General features: G+C 31.9%; 4 protein-coding genes across 16 annotated transcripts; 1 reads left to right on the forward strand and 3 right to left on the reverse strand.

Annotated features, from left to right (window-relative positions):
- Position 1: 1 nt before the first annotated feature.
- Positions 2 to 3,042, reverse strand: LOC121124214 (uncharacterized). 2 transcript variants are annotated; one of them, XM_040719356.2, is made up of 9 exons: positions 2,776 to 3,042; positions 2,553 to 2,716; positions 2,280 to 2,479; positions 2,042 to 2,218; positions 1,470 to 1,990; positions 1,114 to 1,405; positions 677 to 1,056; positions 383 to 610; positions 2 to 323 (listed from the first exon to the last, which is right to left on the reverse strand). In XM_040719356.2, the coding sequence occupies exons 1-9, from the start codon at positions 2,865 to 2,867 to the stop codon at positions 155 to 157; spliced, it is 2,223 nt and encodes a 740-aa protein (XP_040575290.1). In that variant the 5' UTR covers positions 2,868 to 3,042; the 3' UTR covers positions 2 to 154. The 2 variants fall into 2 exon arrangements, with proteins under 2 accessions (XP_040575290.1, XP_040575289.1); XM_040719355.2 differs by having other exon boundaries at positions 2,274 to 2,479; positions 2,776 to 3,020.
- A 710-nt stretch (positions 3,043 to 3,752) lies between these two features.
- On the reverse strand, positions 3,753 to 8,538 carry UGP (UDP-glucose pyrophosphorylase). 10 transcript variants are annotated; one of them, XM_071890867.1, is made up of 7 exons: positions 5,944 to 6,368; positions 5,677 to 5,858; positions 5,382 to 5,612; positions 4,884 to 5,275; positions 4,479 to 4,828; positions 4,126 to 4,430; positions 3,753 to 4,066 (listed from the first exon to the last, which is right to left on the reverse strand). In XM_071890867.1, exons 2-7 carry the CDS (start codon positions 5,704 to 5,706, stop codon positions 3,854 to 3,856), a joined length of 1,521 nt encoding a protein of 506 aa, XP_071746968.1. In that variant the 5' UTR covers positions 5,707 to 5,858; positions 5,944 to 6,368; the 3' UTR covers positions 3,753 to 3,853. The 10 variants fall into 10 exon arrangements, with proteins under 10 accessions (XP_071746968.1, XP_040575106.1, XP_040575108.1 ...); XM_040719172.2 differs by lacking the exons at positions 5,677 to 5,858; positions 5,944 to 6,368 and adding an exon at positions 8,317 to 8,538; XM_040719174.2 differs by lacking the exons at positions 5,677 to 5,858; positions 5,944 to 6,368 and adding an exon at positions 7,544 to 7,785.
- A 2,435-nt stretch (positions 8,539 to 10,973) lies between these two features.
- On the forward strand, positions 10,974 to 13,606 carry LOC121124894 (uncharacterized). The gene is made up of 3 exons (XM_040720095.2): positions 10,974 to 11,939; positions 12,073 to 12,684; positions 12,750 to 13,606. Exons 1-3 carry the CDS (start codon positions 11,383 to 11,385, stop codon positions 13,318 to 13,320), a joined length of 1,740 nt encoding a protein of 579 aa, XP_040576029.1. The 5' UTR covers positions 10,974 to 11,382; the 3' UTR covers positions 13,321 to 13,606.
- LOC121124893 (ubiquitin carboxyl-terminal hydrolase 35) lies at positions 13,414 to 17,749 on the reverse strand. Of its 3 annotated transcripts, none has more exons than XM_040720094.2 (11): positions 17,612 to 17,749; positions 17,468 to 17,544; positions 17,176 to 17,378; positions 16,986 to 17,101; positions 16,410 to 16,900; positions 16,076 to 16,347; positions 15,709 to 16,006; positions 15,515 to 15,656; positions 15,272 to 15,457; positions 15,060 to 15,216; positions 13,414 to 14,999 (listed from the first exon to the last, which is right to left on the reverse strand). In XM_040720094.2, the coding sequence occupies exons 3-11, from the start codon at positions 17,248 to 17,250 to the stop codon at positions 13,866 to 13,868; spliced, it is 2,871 nt and encodes a 956-aa protein (XP_040576028.1). In that variant the 5' UTR covers positions 17,251 to 17,378; positions 17,468 to 17,544; positions 17,612 to 17,749; the 3' UTR covers positions 13,414 to 13,865. The 3 variants fall into 3 exon arrangements, with proteins under 3 accessions (XP_040576028.1, XP_071746965.1, XP_071746964.1); XM_071890864.1 differs by having other exon boundaries at positions 17,608 to 17,699; XM_071890863.1 differs by lacking the exons at positions 17,468 to 17,544; positions 17,612 to 17,749 and having other exon boundaries at positions 17,176 to 17,423.
- Positions 17,750 to 18,242: the final 493 nt, after the last annotated feature.

Here is an 18,242-nt window from a genome sequence, read left to right on the forward strand (position 1 = left end):
ATTTTAATAAATTCATGTTTTATTTTGCCAACGTTAATGGACTTCACGTATTTATTCAATTTATTTTAAATATAAATAATGAAAAAAAAAGTTAACGCATTCATCGTAGAGCAAACACTTAATTTCAATCAGCCCATAAATGAAAATTAATTAATTATGTTTCCATAACTTCAATACTTTTACTCTTAAATTTTGGCGCTTGACTTTCCTTTAAACCCAAAGAAAATAATAATGCTTCATGCGATGGATCTCGACCTCTGTATCTTCTGAACTTTTCTGCATAAGGTAAAAAGTTTCCATTGCTCAGAAAAAACTCGCGAAATCTAGAAAACAGATAGGATAAATGAAGAAACATAAATCTGATCAAATCTATTATATTTACCTCATAGTAACATCAGGAATTTCTTCAGAGTTCGTTTCATACACAGCGTGAAATGCATCGGCAGCGATCATCTTAGACCAAGTTTTCCCATAATAACTGCCAGGATGTTTCCGTGTAATTATGTCTTCAAAATACAAAGGAAAATTATCTTCCTTCTCTCTAGGGATAAGAAGATATTCTGGATATAAGCGATCAAGTATATCCATGTATGATTCTTGCATAGGATCCCTAAATAAATAATTGGAATTATAAATCGACTAAAAGTTAATAAATTGATGATAAGTTAAAACTTACTCTTTATATAGAGTAATATCAAATGATGACTTGAATAATTCTTCGCACAGTTCTAGACCTGCCATATGTTTGCGAGTATTAATTAAACAATTAATAAGCTTTTCATCTGCTTTATCTCTTGAGGACCAATGTTGACATAGAGATTTAAGGACCTCTGGTTTGTAAAGCCAGTGTGTCATGTATTCTGAGATAACATCATAACAATCTTCTTCTACGTATTGCGAGGATAAATCCGACAATTTATGCTTGTTTAAAATATGAGCCAATAGTTTTCCTGTTGTTCTAAATACCTCTTCAACTTCAAAAAAATTAAGAAGGCTAGGTTTTCCATAGGCAGGAATCGGTAATGACATAACCATTGAACCCAAGGAACATCCGTCCTTCAATAAAAAGAAATAATAATCTGTTTTGAAGGGAAATTATCAATTGTTTCTTACATTACTTTTGTTCTTCAATGGGAAGTAAAATCCTTTATCGGAACCTGTATAAATTTTATCATCTCTGATATAAGGGTCAAAGTAGAACTCTCCTAAAACACTAGTTCCATCCGAATCAAAAACACGATAGAACTGAACATCCTTGTTCCAGGGATTAAATCCTCGCTTATTGATTAATTCATTATTATCAACTAACTCAATTCGCACACCATACATTGTTTCACAAAGATTAAATATTGTTTTAAGGACTTGGGGAAGAGGAAAATAATCTCGAATATCATCATCAGTCATCCTAGCATAGAATAGATAAAATAGTATCACTCAATATATATAAATGAATCAAGTAATTTATGCACCCCAGCACGGACTTCCTCTGTTTTCTTTTAAAAAATTCAACATCATACGTGGCAAGGTCCTCCTCAAAGCCAGTAGATTCAGCAAAGTATTGTAAGCTCTCAAGTTCTTTTTCTTGGGAAACTTTGGCTGAAGGAAGAAGACAATTAACCATGGTTTCTACATTACTAATATTGTTAGCCATTTTGGTTTGTAGGTTAAGATCAACATGGTTTTGATAGCCTAAAGTCACAGAAATGTCCCACCGCGTTTTGAGAATATTTTTAAAGTTTGTTGTAACCGCTAAATATACATCAAAGTCCTTAGAACCTCTATTGACATTTGCAAGATATGCGTTCCATCGTAATCTTCTATCGGGACAGTACTCCATAAATTTACGATAAACATATGGATGAAGAGTAATGGTCCAGGGTCCTTTAGCAGGTTGAGAGCTATCAGTAGAGATAGCTCTTAATACATCAACCGGATACTCGTGTACAAGATTAGGATCCACAATGGTATGACGAAATCGACTAGTGGATCTCTAAGTAAGAATAAATCACTATTGTGCAGATATAAAATAAAGACTCATTACCTGCATTTTATAATTATAATCTCCCAAATTTGTTGTAAGATTAGGAATGAATGTTTCCCTAAAGTCTATATACTTTTTTGGTGATAAATCCAATCCTTGAAATTTACATTCCAGAAGGTATCGATCCAGAATTTGTGAAAGCTCTTCGTTCAAACCATATTTTTCATTATTGATGCTCTATGATATATAGAAATAGTGATTATGAAACAATAACATTTAACAAGAATGTAACTTCTACTTTAAGTGTATTGTAGATATCCAGCGAATCAAATCTTTGTTGAAGTGCCTTTTCAGCTCTTTGATGCAACTTTGTAAATAAATCCCTATCCAGAAGATCTGTGGTCAATAAAAGCATATTTACGTTGTTCCATATGGTCTCAAATTGAACTCTGGAGTTTTCCAATGCTTGAATAATCTTTGTAAAATCCTTTTCTCCCTCTATTAAAAATTATGAATAGAAATGATTAATGTAAGATGTATAATCAACAATTCTTATTGTTGTAAGACTCACCCCTGCAAATGCTTTCAACTTGCGCAACAGTGGATTCGAATTGGAGTAAAGCCTTTCCAAGGCCAAAGTAGCAATCCCTCTCTGTCACTACACTATAGTCTGTGAGTCCTTTAGTTCTAAGAATGGGATTCGTTTCATGAGTATCTTTTGGGATTTGGGGAACTCTTAAAAAAACTTAAATAAGTAATTATATTACATAAATCACATAGAGACGAATACGTACAAAACCACTCGATGTTGGGTAATATTGCGCCATCCTTTTGGGTTCCATAGTACTTTCCTAAGCAGGGAGGAACTACTTCTCGGTAATATCATATTAAATTCAGCACTAGTAGACAGTAGTTATTAATTAACTTAATGTCTATGTTAAAAATATAATATTAATTATAATGAACTCTGCAATTCAGCGGCCGTAAGTATGAAAATGGATGAATGTTTCCTTATTGTTTATTTATCGAATTATGTAATGCAAAGTTGAAAGATGACATCCAATGACGTCATCCATCAACTCTCTCAAACCTCTCATTATAATTTAGGGGAGACCAAGACAGATTATAAATTATCTTTAAAATTAATTAATCGTATTTCCTTCTTTACGACCTTTTGTTCTTAAATTTAGCTCAAAGTTGGAAGGTAGCTCATGCTTTCATTTACCTTTTTCTAGTATATAAATATTTTAAATCATTCAAATTAGCTTTTACAACAGAAAAGTTGGAAAGTCTTAAACTTTAGAGAGACATTGAATGTTTAACACTAGATAATTTATGGGCCGGTTGAGTAGTCCTTCGTCTTTGGGTAGTCAAATTATGTATTTAGGGATTAAAGTCTACTGGTTACATATGTATTTATTCTTCTCAATTCCCGATTTCTCATATCTCAATATCTCAATGTATTGTATTATCTAGAATAACAAAGTAAAGTTTGTATGTTCCCCTACACCTTATTACTCCGAGCAATGCCGGTAAAACTAATAGTATTTTTTAAATTGAGTAATAAATAGATAGTTTCTCCGCATATAACCGATAAACTATTTCACCCCTGTCCTCCCAGTTTATTTTCCATTTTGTTAGAGATTAATAATCCCTTTTAGTCTCTTTACATTGATCGGGTTGTAAAACATGTAAGCAATGAATATATTTTATCAGAAGGGTTCAGATGGGATCAATATCGAAGGAAAGCAACGATTAGACTACTTAAAAATGATAGAACGAACATGATATATTCAAATATTTGATAGCAAATTTATATATAAATATATTTAAAGTAATAGAAATTAAAATGGTCCTTTGATTCAGCTGAAGTTAATGATCTAAAATTCGAAGGTTACCAGAGACGATTTTATTTTCCAAAATGGAACCATCGGGTATGTCAATGCGTTCCCCGTGATTAGCAATGATGATAACCGTTCCTCTCAGTGAAACTCCCTTTCCGAAATTAACATTCCCAGAAACCGTCAAATGGTCTAGTTCCAAAATGTCAGGAATGGATGCAAAGCGCTGATTAAATTCTGCAACCTTTATTGAAAAACAAAAACAGATTGTTAAGACGAAAGGACGTTATATATTTGATTTACCTGTTTGAAATTATTATCTCCTAATTTAATTAATGGAGTTGTAGCAAACATACGTTCGGGGGACATCACAAGAGAGCCATTCGACATTGTATACAGATTGCTCATTATCAAAAGAAGATCAGAACATTTCTTTACTGGTAAAAATCTTGAGCGTGGAACATTGATACCAATGGCATTTTCAAAGCACTTCATGGCGGCACCAACTGCAGTTTCTAACTGAATAACATTAAGACCCCCGTCCATTACCTTGGGATTAACAATGACATCCATGTCCAATGAATTAGTGGACACAATTCTTTTTATTGCTAATAAAAAAATGGTATATTTAAAATTTTCTATAACATTTTTATTACCTGGCAAGCTCATCCACAAACTATTAGTATTAAACACATTAAATTTCTTAACAGATTTAAAATCTTCCGTATGAGCTTTGGGAACTTGAGCAACTTCTAGGAGACGAAGTTTCCCTTCATATTTAATAAGAGTTCCACCTTTAACATCCGCTCTAGTTTTATCTGTAACTTCCATCACAAACTCTCTATTCTCATTTAAACATAAATTGAGAATTCCTAAATCAACTGTAGCCCCCATATTATCAATATTGGATAAGAAACAAAATTCCTTTCCATCATCAATTAGTTTATCCATAAGGCCAGAATTTGAAAAACTACGATAGAAATCGCCATGCCCTGGGGGATACCAACTATAAAAATCAAAAGTAGTTAATAAATCCTCAGGAATACTTAAATGTATCTTACGCTTCCATAAAAGATTCAGTTCGAATATCAGAAGCAATAGGCATATGAGACTCTTTATGAATTCGGGGATAACGTGATTGGTTGAACGTTAAGATTTTTACATTTATGCCAGCATATTTCTTCACCAATTTGTGCGTGTCTTTATCCGTATTGAATGAATTCATAAGTATTAATGGGACATCGACGTCATATGTTTTATTGAGATACTCAATTTGTTGAACAGTCAAATCCAGAAAAGTTAAGTCATTACGAACAGAAATAACGGATTTTGGTCCTTTACAGCCCATTGATGTCCCAAGGCCACCATTAAGCTTAATTACGACAAGCTTTTTGAGCATCGACTGAATTGTTTTTTTATCTTCGGGCTCCGGAAGTGCCTCTCGTTTGCGAATCTAAATAATTATGTTAATTAACATAGTATAATTAATATCTATATATCTCTATAAATCTTATTCGTATATATTTTTTAAAATAAATGTCTTTCTCCTTTTTACTTACTGCGTCTGTGGGTAATTTCTCAATTTTCTCCCATTTAATGGAAGTACCCTCACTCAGCATAAACTTTTTGAACAACTCTTTAAATCCATTAAATTCATTACTATACACTTCTTTTTCCTCTGAAGTAATGTACTGACTTCCAGTTAAAAGATTATCTAGCTCATGTTCCATGGAAACTTGAGCATCCTTTTTCGTCATTTCCTTGAACTCCATGATGTATGATTCACAAGGCTGAAAGAAAATAAATGTACAAAATAATTAGTAACATAATTATTATAAACTAAGGGATATTTACAAATTCAAAATATTTAAGTTTTGTGTTCATAGATAACTTGGCTATTTTTTTTCTTTTTTTTTTGTTGTATTTAGATCTAAGTTCCAAAAACGAATGGTCCCATGGTAGGATAATTTTACTTCAATTTTTAAAGATGTATAATAATAACTAATAATTCAGTAATTGTACAAGTGTTTCCCTAACTAAAAAGAGGCGTAAAGGCACAAGAGGTTATATGCACACCAATCAGGAGTTTATATATATGGGACTTTTTGAAATATTCCTTACATGATGGGACTCTTTGGGTTTTCCTAATTAATGATTTTTTTGGAAGCAATAGTCACTCTTCTCGCATACTGTTTATACTGATAACCAAAGCTGATATACTAATACATTAAATATATGTTTACAATATGTAGACAGACTTTCTAAGACATTAGCATAATAATTTTAAAATAAATCTTTGATTATTTGTCAAATGCCAAAAGCTGCTAGGTATTTGAAGATCTTGACAACTGTTCATTTGAATAAGCGTAGAGCCATCTTTAAAATTGGATCTGATACAAATACATGTAAAAGTGTATTTAGTTTAACAAATATGTATCGACGGCATTACACTACATCAGAGAAACGATTGATTTACTACGTCGTAACTAAATAAAATACATCGTTTAATATAGCTGTATCCCCATGAACAAAAATAACTCCTAAGTAAATTTTTAGTATGGAATGACGCAACATGACTAATCAACTAAAACAAGATTCAGTATTTTCCAAGAACAGTATAAAGCTTAAAATTAAATAAAAGATCTTTAAAGGACATGTTAAATATTAAATTCTAACATATGACCGTGTACATGGGCTTCCGCAGGGGGGGGGGCCTGTAAGCCCCACCAAATTAAGGAATTTTTGAACAATTATGATGAGAAAATATGGGTATATTTTTTAAAAGACTTCTTCTCTAAAAGAAGGTCTTTCGATCCAATTATGCTTTGGAGTTTTTAAAATAATTCTCAAAATCCAGCCATCCCCCCGCAGGATATATAATCCTGCGGACGCCCTTGCATATGATGGCCAGTTATGATTCATAAGTGATGAGACAACAATCAAACAGAACAAGAATTAAATAAATATTTTTTAAAGTGTTATGATTGTTTCATCATCCAAAAACAAATCTCATCAATTCACAAAATATCCATTATCTTTCTCATTTTAGTACTGTACCTTTCCATTTTTAATAGAATTTTCAGCCATTTTCGAGTAATGTTGGGCACAAGCTATCTCAGTTCTGTCGAATGATCTTGCATCCACGGGAGATTAAACTGAATGTCATACATCCTTATTTTCGGTCAAAAGTTTAAGATATTATTTCACACGTAACTTAGACATGGGAAAGCAGTTGCATTTTACCCTTGTTACGTAGAGAGGGAACAGTAGATAAGATGGCCGAGTGAGTAACTAGAAATTCATCCCCTCTGTTATTTTGGGATGTTTTTGACGTCATATATTATAAAATCAAATTTCAATTTGCGTATGGAATCTTTATGTACCTATATAATTAATTAATTAGTATAAGGGCTTAAATACTGTTATTAAATGGATATAAAGAAGGCTCCTAAAACCGGAGACGCTTGTGAAATATAACGTGGAACAACGTGTTCACAGATGTTGCTCATTTGACAATTTATAATATGTATTTAGTCATACTCATGTTCAAACTTTTAATACTTTAAGTTATATACTAAAATGTGTAAAAATTGTCTAAATCCTCTTGAAGGAAAATCGAAAAGAAAAGCATATTATATTGGCAAGTTAAACATTATGACTGTTCTATAACGTCTGTAATATTCAAGCAATGACAGTAATATAAAATATGATGAAATCAAACCTGTTTAATTTGACTGGGATATATCTTTTTACATGTTCGAGAAAAAGAAAAAATTAGCAGATATCCCGAAAATAAACCTAAACCTTGCTCCTCGTTCTATTAATGAGTGTAAAGTCCAATTAATAATCAATTTTTTCCAGAATTTAATCATAATATTAAAAAACTAAAAACATACAGGTTTTTTTTTAAATTATTTTTTTAACATATGAACATAGTCATTAGTAGCAGTATAATTATCAACTAAAATACTTTAAAACTTCATTTAAAAATAGATAAAAATAAATTAATCAAAAAACTCTTCGCTCTCTGAATGATGATAATATTGATAATGTAATAATTACAAAAAATATGATAAAGCAAAGGAAAATCAAAGAATAAAAGTAGTATGAACAATTTATTGTGTTGACATTTATAAAACGAGCACGAGTGCTATCAGTCACTTACTCCAATAAAACAAGAGCAACTATAACCTATAGGCTATGCCCTAAAGATAGCTCAAGTCATAACTCATAAGACATGACCACTCTTTGTCTTAAACAGTATTTGAGTTTAAATGAAATTATGAAATTCAGTTAAATCTAGATTAAATACGCGTATTTCTCTGTTCTACATTGAATTTATATTTTACTCAATCAACGGCTCAACCAGGCATTTTGCTTCAGATGATAAATTAGGCAATATTATAGGTTATGTCCGGTATTAATGTAATTGAGCCAATATTTACTAATATAGGTGTGTATACTTAATATAATAAGAAAAACAAATCGACTTACCCTAAGTCATTTACGGTCTCATACAACTTCCAAATCAATTGTCGTTTGTTTTAAAAGCAAAATAAAATGAAACTTCTGAAAATACGCTACTCTTAAAAAAATCGTTTGCACACGTATGTTGAAGTGTGTTAAAAAATCACATGACTCTCAATGCTTGAATAAGAAAGAAACAGGAATAATTACGATATGACATACTTAGAGCTGTTGGCCGATGTTTATATTATTTCGTGAGTAGGGAAACGTTTCCCTCTTTTTAATAGTAGGGGCAGCCGCAGGATTATTTTACTATATTATTTTTAAAACAAATGACAGGTGGATATTATATTAATCTCATGATAATATATAATTATAAGTCAAAAAACTAAATTCAAGTAACATCAATTGCCTAAGGATGGTAAAAACCCCTTTTGTCTAATTACACAGGGGAACGTCGTCCCTCGTGGAATTCGGAGTCTGAATTCGAACATCTCTGAACTGAAATACTTGAAAGTAGGTGACTTTTCTTTCAGATGCAAAGTGTGTACATCATCTTTATGCTACATTGCTGGATTTTTGGCATGCACAATAAGTCAGTCAATTAAATGTCCTACTTGTAAGTTAGCACTTATTCACTGGGAGGGTGATCCCTGCAAGAAGGAATTGTTAATTATTTTCAAGAGTTATGTCGTCTTTTCCAAGATGAGTGATAACGAACTACGTTATCCTTCAGGAAGTATGTGCCAATTACTGTATCACTCGGATAAAATATATCGACGCTATCAACATTTTGCTTTTAACAAAAATGCTATCGACAAATTGTTGCAAAAATTTTTGTTGGCTGAAACACTTTCCCTTTTCCAAATCTTATAAAGGCACATATATCAGAAACTGCAATAAGATCAAATAATCATTATTAGAGTCTTGCTCATCTTACCATTAAAAAATATTTAAAGATACGCTTAAAGAGCTTCCTAAAAGAGTTTGGAAGCATTTCAAAACGTTCTGGGAACAATATTCACCGTTTAAGAATATTCTCCAATGTATAAAATAATCAGCATTAGACTATTATTTAGGTATTTTATAATATTAAGATATAGTAAAATTATCTATTTGAATTTATTTAATAATATTTTCTAAATATAAATATATTCTTAAGTTGATTATCAAAATATGTGTCTGATTCTCTTGAAAATTACAGGCTGAAATTTTAAGACATATATTAAGAAATTAGTCCAATATTAAAAAGAATTGCTTTCAATTCAAAAATTCACAAACAAATGTATAAGATAAATTAATCAAAGCAATAAGATTTCCAATTGACGGTTTAGATTGTATTTTGTCCATAAATTACTAAGATAAAAACATTTTGACCTTTGCCTCTTGCTCAGCAACTCCTACATTTGTTCTAATTCAGTTTCCCTTAATTAAACTACTAATAATAATTGAGCTACAACAACTTTACCATATTCTCAATTTATATTAAATGGATTCTTAATTGGCGAATCTCCTTTATAATTATTAATTTACTACAAGCTTTTATTGTTAAATATAGAAGGTTGCCCTCACTGAACTAGGAACAATATTCACCATAATATACTGCTACACCAGCACCAATTGTCACTCTATTATGGTAATAACTCCATGGTTCCCATTGAACCTAGGAGGCTGAAATTTTGCACTTTTGAGCAAAGACAGGGGTATATTTTTGGGGAGGTCAAATAAGGTGGGTTTATGTTATACCCAAAAAACGTTTTTTGCTGCTCAAGGAGACTAGATAGGGGGTTGAGTTATTTATCAACAAAAGATTGCCGCAACTATATGTACGAATTACTACGTTTTCTAAATTTATTATAAATCAAAAAAATTATGGGCTTGCAATTTCGTTTATTTCAGGTGCAAAAAAATGGAGTGAAGTTAGTAGGAATTTGTCTGGAGATTCGTTTGCATATAAATTTGGCAAATAAAACTCGATGTTTAACTGAAATATCTGTCATTTTCTGAATAATTTTTTGATTTTTTCTCTCTTTTTTTCCATTTTTCTTCAAATTTCAATTTTCAGTTTTTTTGAGAAAAAATACAAAAGAAATTTATACAGTGTAAGAATCAATAATTTAAAAAATATCAATAATATGTTGAAAGACTTACTTTCATTGCTATAAAATACTTTTTAGAATAAGTTATACTTCATTGATTAGATGTTTATTTATCTTAAATATTCTAAAACATTTTATTTTTTAATTTTGTATTTACTGGAACAACCGAGAATATTAGGAATTTATAAGAAAAAATCAATTATGGAAATGTTCTTCATTGTGTTGTTATAGGCTTCATGCGATTCAAGACAAATTTAAATACCAATCATAGATATTCCTTTTAGAGATGAATTATGATTTATGATACTCCTTCTTAAGAGTGAAAATTGAGGTTGATGAACTATTATAACATTAATAATTAACTATTTCGAATTTTTCAGATTTTATATTTCTACTTGCCATTTTGATAAGAGAATAATTTGAAGTATGTTGAGTACCCTCATTATCCATTAGGCCCCTAAAATCACATTATTAAGTAAGAAGAAACGGCTATTTAGTATATAATATTTGAATGTTTTGATCCTTATGTTGTTTGTTTTCATCAGCTGTCCCTCCCTTTAATTTTTTCATCAAGTAATATCAAGTACTCTATATTTTTTATCTCTATGGATCGGAGTAATTAATACTGATAACTTATCAGTATTAATTACTCCGATCAGTCACTTATCAGTGATAAGTGACTGATACTGATAAGTGATATGTCCTTGCGGGGTGGAACTTGCGTTTATTTCCTTCCTCTCACAGCTGCTTGCAGCTGATCTAATAAAACGTCATCACAGCTCAGCTGCTCTCGTCCCAAACATTCTTGGAATTATATTATCCACGTTGATTTACTGTTTCTTTGATAGCTACAAGACATATTTTATGCTGATTACTGATTTTGCATCATTGCCATTTATATATAATTTCATATTTGTTTATGATCTCCGCTTAATGATATATGATTATGAGTTAGCTGCTCAAAGTCAAAAATTTGCATCGAAGCTGACCCTTGATGCTGACGGACAACAGTATCATGTTTTTAAATAAGACTCTTGTAAAGGAGAATCGGATCGTCTTTACGTTATCTAGCTTCAAAGAACTTTCTTTTCTGGACGATGAAGTTGATAAATATTGGATTTTGGATGGTCGTTCCATTTCTCAGAATGAATTTGTTCACAACATTCCTCAATTACTGGATATCCTTATGAATAGCTGCGTGAGTCAATTATGGATTTCTGTCAACTATTATTATTTCATGGAAATACGTCAAAGACTCATTGATAGATCAAAATCCAATGTAAAATTAAAAAATGATGCAATTTTTAAGCTCTTCCTTGAGGACAAAGAATCAAATAGGGACTCTGCAAGCATAATTCAAAATGCGGACGAAATACGGTATATGGGAGGTATTTTTGCTTCTGTTACGAACTTTCAAAACATTTGCGATGGGCATCCAGGTCTATGGAATCATGTGAAAAAAACAAGCTCTTTGAATGTTCAGTCCAAGTGGAAAAATAATTCACTCGTTAAAAGGAAATTAGAAGACGAACCTAGTGCCTATGATGACAGGTCTATTTCAGATTTAATCTTCCTCTTTAAGTTGTTCATCAAATCTTTATATTAGTATCTGTTCATGCTACACAACGTTATTTGATGATGATTTTATAATATATGTGAGTAATAATTATTTTTTCCCCTATAGACGCCGTCCCAAGCGAAAAATGATCAAAGAACTAAGCAAGAATTTGATTAATTCAGATAGTGATTTATCGTCGAAATTAGAGGATTCTTCATCTAAAGTAAAATCTTGCTACATGTGCAAGATCACCAAAAGGACCAATGATGTTCGAATATGTGAAGATTGCAACAAAATTAATCTAGACATGAAGATCTGGAAAATAGATCTCTCTGGACGAATAGCAATTGTAACAGGTGGCCGAGTTAAAATAGGATTTGAAACGGCTTTAAGATTGTTAAGGAATGGATGTCATGTGGTTGCCACATCTAGATTTCCTCACGATACTCTCCTCAGATATCAACAATTATCTGATTGGGAAGTGATAAAGGACAGGCTTAAGATAGCTAAATTAGATTTTTTGAGCATAAATACCATTGCCACATTTTTAAAGTTTTTTACTGATAACTACTCACATTTAGACATTCTGATTAATAATGCTGCTCAAACCATACATCGAGATGCAAACTATTATACTCCCATTCTTGAAAAAGAAGAATATCTTCGCATCCATCACACGAGTGAAGAAGATAATAATACTCTCCTTATGGAAACTTGTTCGAGTTCCAAAGGAACAGAGTAAGTATAATACATAGCACAGCTATGAGTATTAAAAAATGTGACCTGAATTGATTTATTTTCAGAAACGCGGTAGAATATTTTCCCATCAAGTCTGGCCCAGTAATAGGAGATGATCCGATTGATGATTCACCCCGTAATTCATGGACATTTAATCTGGATGAAGTGCCTTTGTCGGAAATGCTTGAAGTATTGACAATCAATACAATCGGACCTTTTTTACTAACGTCTCGTCTTAAGCCCTTATTGATCAAGTCTCCCTTCCCAAAACGTTTTATAGTGAACGTTTCAGCGATGGAAGGGCAATTTTCTCGTATAAACAAGGGTCATCGTCACGCACATACAAATATGGCAAAAGCTGCACTGAATATGATGACTCGTACCGCTGGTCTCGAGTTCATTCTTGATAATGTATACATGACATCGGTTGATACAGGCTGGGTTACCGATGAAAGGCCACAACATCAAGCAGTGTACGAAAAAGTTATTAGAGGATTTGATGCTCCTTTGTCGGAGGAGGATGGGGCAGCAAGAGTTGTTCATCCTATTTTCCAAGGACTTTCCTTGAAGGAAGAAGATGATAAGAAACCTTATTTTGCTGTTTTCTTGAAGGATTTCAAAGCACATCCATGGTAGATCATGAGAATAATACTGGTGTGCTTTATGAGAATCATTGCTCATTATGGGTTAAATTGTACTTGTTCTAAGAAACAAACAAAAATAGACATGTAGGGGCCATGCATTTACTTACAGATAAATAAAATTTACATTTGAAAAAATACATAGAAGAATATAAATATATCAAAATGACTAAGGTTAAGTCACGTTAAAATTACTCCTCTTTTTTAAGTTTGTAAAGAGTATTTGACTACATATATGTATTTGTTCAGTTTTTAAAATATAAAATAGCACTTATTTATAACATTAATCTATTTAACTAGGGTGTCTAAGTATAAGTGGGTTTGCTACAAATAAACAGTCAATCAAAGTATTTAAACACCAAATGAAGGCCTGTGTCACTTAAATGGTCAGAAAATAAATAATTAGCATTAGATATCACAGACATGACCACATTGCAACAACAGTGTTTTTAGCAATAGAGATTCATCATTGACTAAGTTGACACTCCATAATGGAGTTTTGTGTAAGACCTTTGTCCACATACAAGTGGTAGAAAAATATTAAAAGATAAATCTTCCTCCCCCAAAACTGTCAAACTTTCCACCAGCATGACAGCTTCTTGTTGGATCATATCCGTGATTGTCGTCATCATCTTCATCGTTCTTATGATTAAATTTTTTGGAATTATCACTACTTAAACTTTTAAACAAGTTTCGATCTAGATCCATTAAGTAAGCACGATTATCTTTCTCAACAGCAGCTTTTAAATCTGGTCTTAAAGGCTTCTCAAGTTCATTTACGCCAGAACTATTGACACCTCTTCGTTGATACATAAGTACATAAGGCGTATCACGAGGGAATTTTTTCGAACGTTCTTGAAATGAGTCAAAATTGACAGGTGAAACGTGACTATCGTTAAAATTGTACCAAACGGTGTCGTCGTCCGACTTTCTACCGAAGCAATAGTAATGACCACTATCTGAACCGTAGCCGGAATGTAATACAATACAATATAGTTCATACTCTTGATCCACGCCATCAATGGAAGGCAGTTTCAGTGTCTTTTCATACGATATTTCCGTAAAAATTTTACTTCTTCGCTTGGCCTCTCTGTCAAAATGAAACCTTAATAATGTACATGTTAGATGAGAAGGACTTTCGATAAACTTTGAAGATTTTTCAGCGTCTTGTAAGTTTCCACAAGAAGTACAGTCATATTTATTATCCCCTTCAAGGTTTTCGATTTTAAGAAAATCATAAAGAAGATTTTGTACAGAAATGGGATCCGTGGAGTTCGTTGGAAGAGCCAAATTTATATCTGTAAAATTTTCTTTTCTTTTTGAAACAGTATTACAGTTTTTACAACGATATGAATTTAATAGCACTCCACCAAAAACTTTCTGAACTGTGGATACAAATTCTTCAGATTGTTGCATTGAATCACTTGATCCGGATATTGAATCAACGACACTTTGTATGCCAGAATCATTCTCTTCTTCTGTAAGTTCTTCTTCCGTCAGAGAAAGATTTTCTTGTGTGGTCCATCTACGCATATCATTAGAGTAACTTTGGAGACTGTTGGAACTCCCCATAGCAAAATCCGAGTCAGATTCCGTTTGATTGCTTGGACAAAAACTAGAGATACTTCCACCAATATCAAACGTCGGTGTTTGATCCGTTTCTTGAATAGGTTCCTTAAAAAAAGTATGATAATAAACCAGGACTATCTCAGAAAATAAAGTTCAATAATTTACAGGTTCTTGGTCATTTTCTTCTATAGAATTTAAGGCAGAAGTTGAATATGATCTCAAATTTTCACTCATATCTCTTCCTAATTTATCACCAAAAGCAGAAGAATTAACGTTTTTCCTACTATTTTTCTCAGTTTCATGAAGTGTATCCAAAAGATATCTTGAATATAAATCCATTAATAACTTCTTTATAAAACAATTAAGATATAATTTACTTTAAAAACTCCGAACAATCTTGCTGTCTACCAGGTTCGAACCATGGGGGTCGACCCACTTTGAGAAAGTCGCCCGGTGAATAGTATGATCTCATACTAAGTCTTAAAAATGCAAATACTAACTGTAGTCTGTGTAAGACAACTTGAGAAGCTGTAACTGGGCTCTTTAAAATACTATCAGTGAACCTAAAGGGGTAAAAAATGTGTTTAAAAATATATATTAGCATAATTAATCATAATGACTGTTTAGTAAGGAAAAGTGACTGGAGAATCGAATTCATATAGCAAGTGTTTCCCAAATTTAGTAGTCCTAACATTGATATACGAGAACATGCCATTGATTCTGGACTTTCTGTTTTATCAATCCACGAAAGTTTCTTAAACTCTAAAATACAAAAAGAAAGTAAATTTAAAAAAAATATGTCTAACGATATTACCATAATATTTTGTATCGTCAAGAGAATGAATTTTTGACTTTTGTTCAATAAAACTCATTAACGGTTCGTAGAGGCCTGGGTAATTAGGATATAAACGAATAAAGTATAAAATGGCTTGAGCCAATGACTCATATAAATTAACACAGTCTTCGTTTTTGCAAAGTTTTGGGAGAACTTGCTGAAGTGGGGAAATCAAACGATGAAATGTAGTTTCAGAATGTTGAAAGCCCATTAAAAAGAAAAAAAATATTTTTTCTATCGAAGAACACAAGGATGGTTCACATAGGGAAAAACATAACTAGAAATAATATTGAAACATTTTTACTATAAAATAAACTAATTTATATTTTGAAAAGTAAAATACAACCTTTTCAATGCTTGAGTGAGTGAGTTCCACTAAAACAGGAAATCTTTTCGCATCTTTAAGAGATTCCAGAAGCACCATGATCCATGACGAAACAAACAAGTTTGGTACAGATGTCAACCAACTGATCATGGTCTGTAAAGCACCAACGACGCGTGCTTCTCCTTGGGGATTACGACTATCATTGACAAAGTAATCTGTAGCTCCATAAAGGACCGCAGAAGGAATTTTATCAAAAATTAACATAAGGCATGGACTGGGCTGATCATAAGAATCTAAAATAGTTACAAAAGGGCAAATTATATATATTTATATAACCTAATAACTCAAAAAATACCACTTGAATATACGATGGCATACAAAGCTTTAAGAACTTCATTAAACTTATCTTGACATGAGTCAAACATAAGACTAAACAATTTCCCAACCTTTTGGTACTCCTCTAAATTTGACTCAGAATACTTATAACCAGCCATAAACTTCACAACTATAACGATGAATTTAATTGGCTCAAAATTACTACGAGTAATGAGTGTGTTATGGACAGAGAATAAATCAAAAGCCGATGACAAAACTGACAATTGATATCCATTTTCTTTTATAAATAATGGGATTCGGCATTTAATAATGTTAATTATGGCTCTCTCTGTGTTCTCTTGATTGGAGATAATGTCCTTCCCATGGTTTATGTCAAGGATATCCAGGATGGTTTTTGTGAAGATCAAAATATCTGCTTTGTTTTTGTAGTTGTGTTTGTCAAATAAATCCACAGCAAATTTAGGACCAATGACCTCGAAAAATAGAGATGGATGTTTCAATGAGAGCTCCCTGTAAATAAAAATGTACCAATCCATTTTAGTATTAAAAATTAATCACTACTACTCATACAAGTGAACACACAAAAATAAATTACCCGAAAAATCGATGTCCAATTTTAATAAGTAAAGGATCGCTCTCAGAAAGTGCCCATTCAAGGAGTACTTTTAAGGTATCCACGCTTGAAACCGAACTATCTGGATTCTCAAACAACTAGAAATAATGAATAGGAACCAAATTAAAGACAAATAGTTAGTAATTATCTAATCCTATTTAGTAAATATTACGGATTTAAAGAGTTCCTCTTTTGTTGTGTCGTCATAATTCGGACTATTAGCAATTCCTCGTCCAATTTTATCCATGATGCTAAATCCAAAGTCAAGTGGTATTTAAAATAAAATTACGACATTCCATATGAAAATCCGTCAATTGTATCTTTAATTTTCTTCTTTCTCTCTCTCTCTTTCTACCTCTTTTTCTCCTTCCTCCCCTTTTTACAATTTTGTATTATATATTAAATAATATGTAAGTATATATATATATATATTTATAATATTAACTATATCTGACTCAACATACACAACACGTCTGCCTGGATACGCCTTACGCCTCAATAACAAGTAGCATACCCACCTCTCTTCTCTTGTTCTAGTTTACTATGTTATTAATTAATAATTACTATTTAATTAAATATTTTACATTTTTATTACAATCAATACCTACAAAATAAAAAATCTGGATACCTCAAGGTGCGATAATCAGTGTTGGACCAGTCCAACAACTGATTGCCTAATCAATCAGTCTTTTTTATTGGTCCAATCTGTTTCACCATTCATTGGTCCTAAGGACCTTTAGTTCTATATAGGTCCTGAGCTGAGTCAAAGTAGTCTTACGGTCCTCGCTATCTTTATGGCTATTCTTCACTCATAGCTAGGATTGAAAATTTATCATAAATTGCGAAGAAAATAATAAATGAAAGCTAGCTAGAACGTTTAATAATAAGCTATAGCCATAAAGAAATAAATACATAGGGAGCCGAAAAGGTGTGCAAAAGGTTGAGCCAGGATTAGTGATGTGCCAGGAGCAAAACTCGTAAATTGGTACTCGAGTAAATAAAAAAAGACAAAAAAAAATTGCCTCGTGGGCATAAAAGCAGATAATTACTCGGAACTCGTCAATACTCGGGATTCTGTTTTATTTATTTTTCGAGCCCATTATAACATGTAATGGGCTTCCTAGACCTCCTTCCTTTCTTTGCAAAATTTAAAAATTATGTTGTCCCACTGGTATAAATGTGTTGACTTTTCTGCAATGTGTACTCATAATCTCAGTTTCTTTTAAAAATAATCGTTGT

The sequence above is a fragment of the Lepeophtheirus salmonis genome, chromosome 9 (genome assembly GCF_016086655.4).
Source record: "Lepeophtheirus salmonis chromosome 9, UVic_Lsal_1.4, whole genome shotgun sequence".
In the NCBI taxonomy this organism is placed as follows: domain Eukaryota; kingdom Metazoa; phylum Arthropoda; class Copepoda; order Siphonostomatoida; family Caligidae; genus Lepeophtheirus; species Lepeophtheirus salmonis.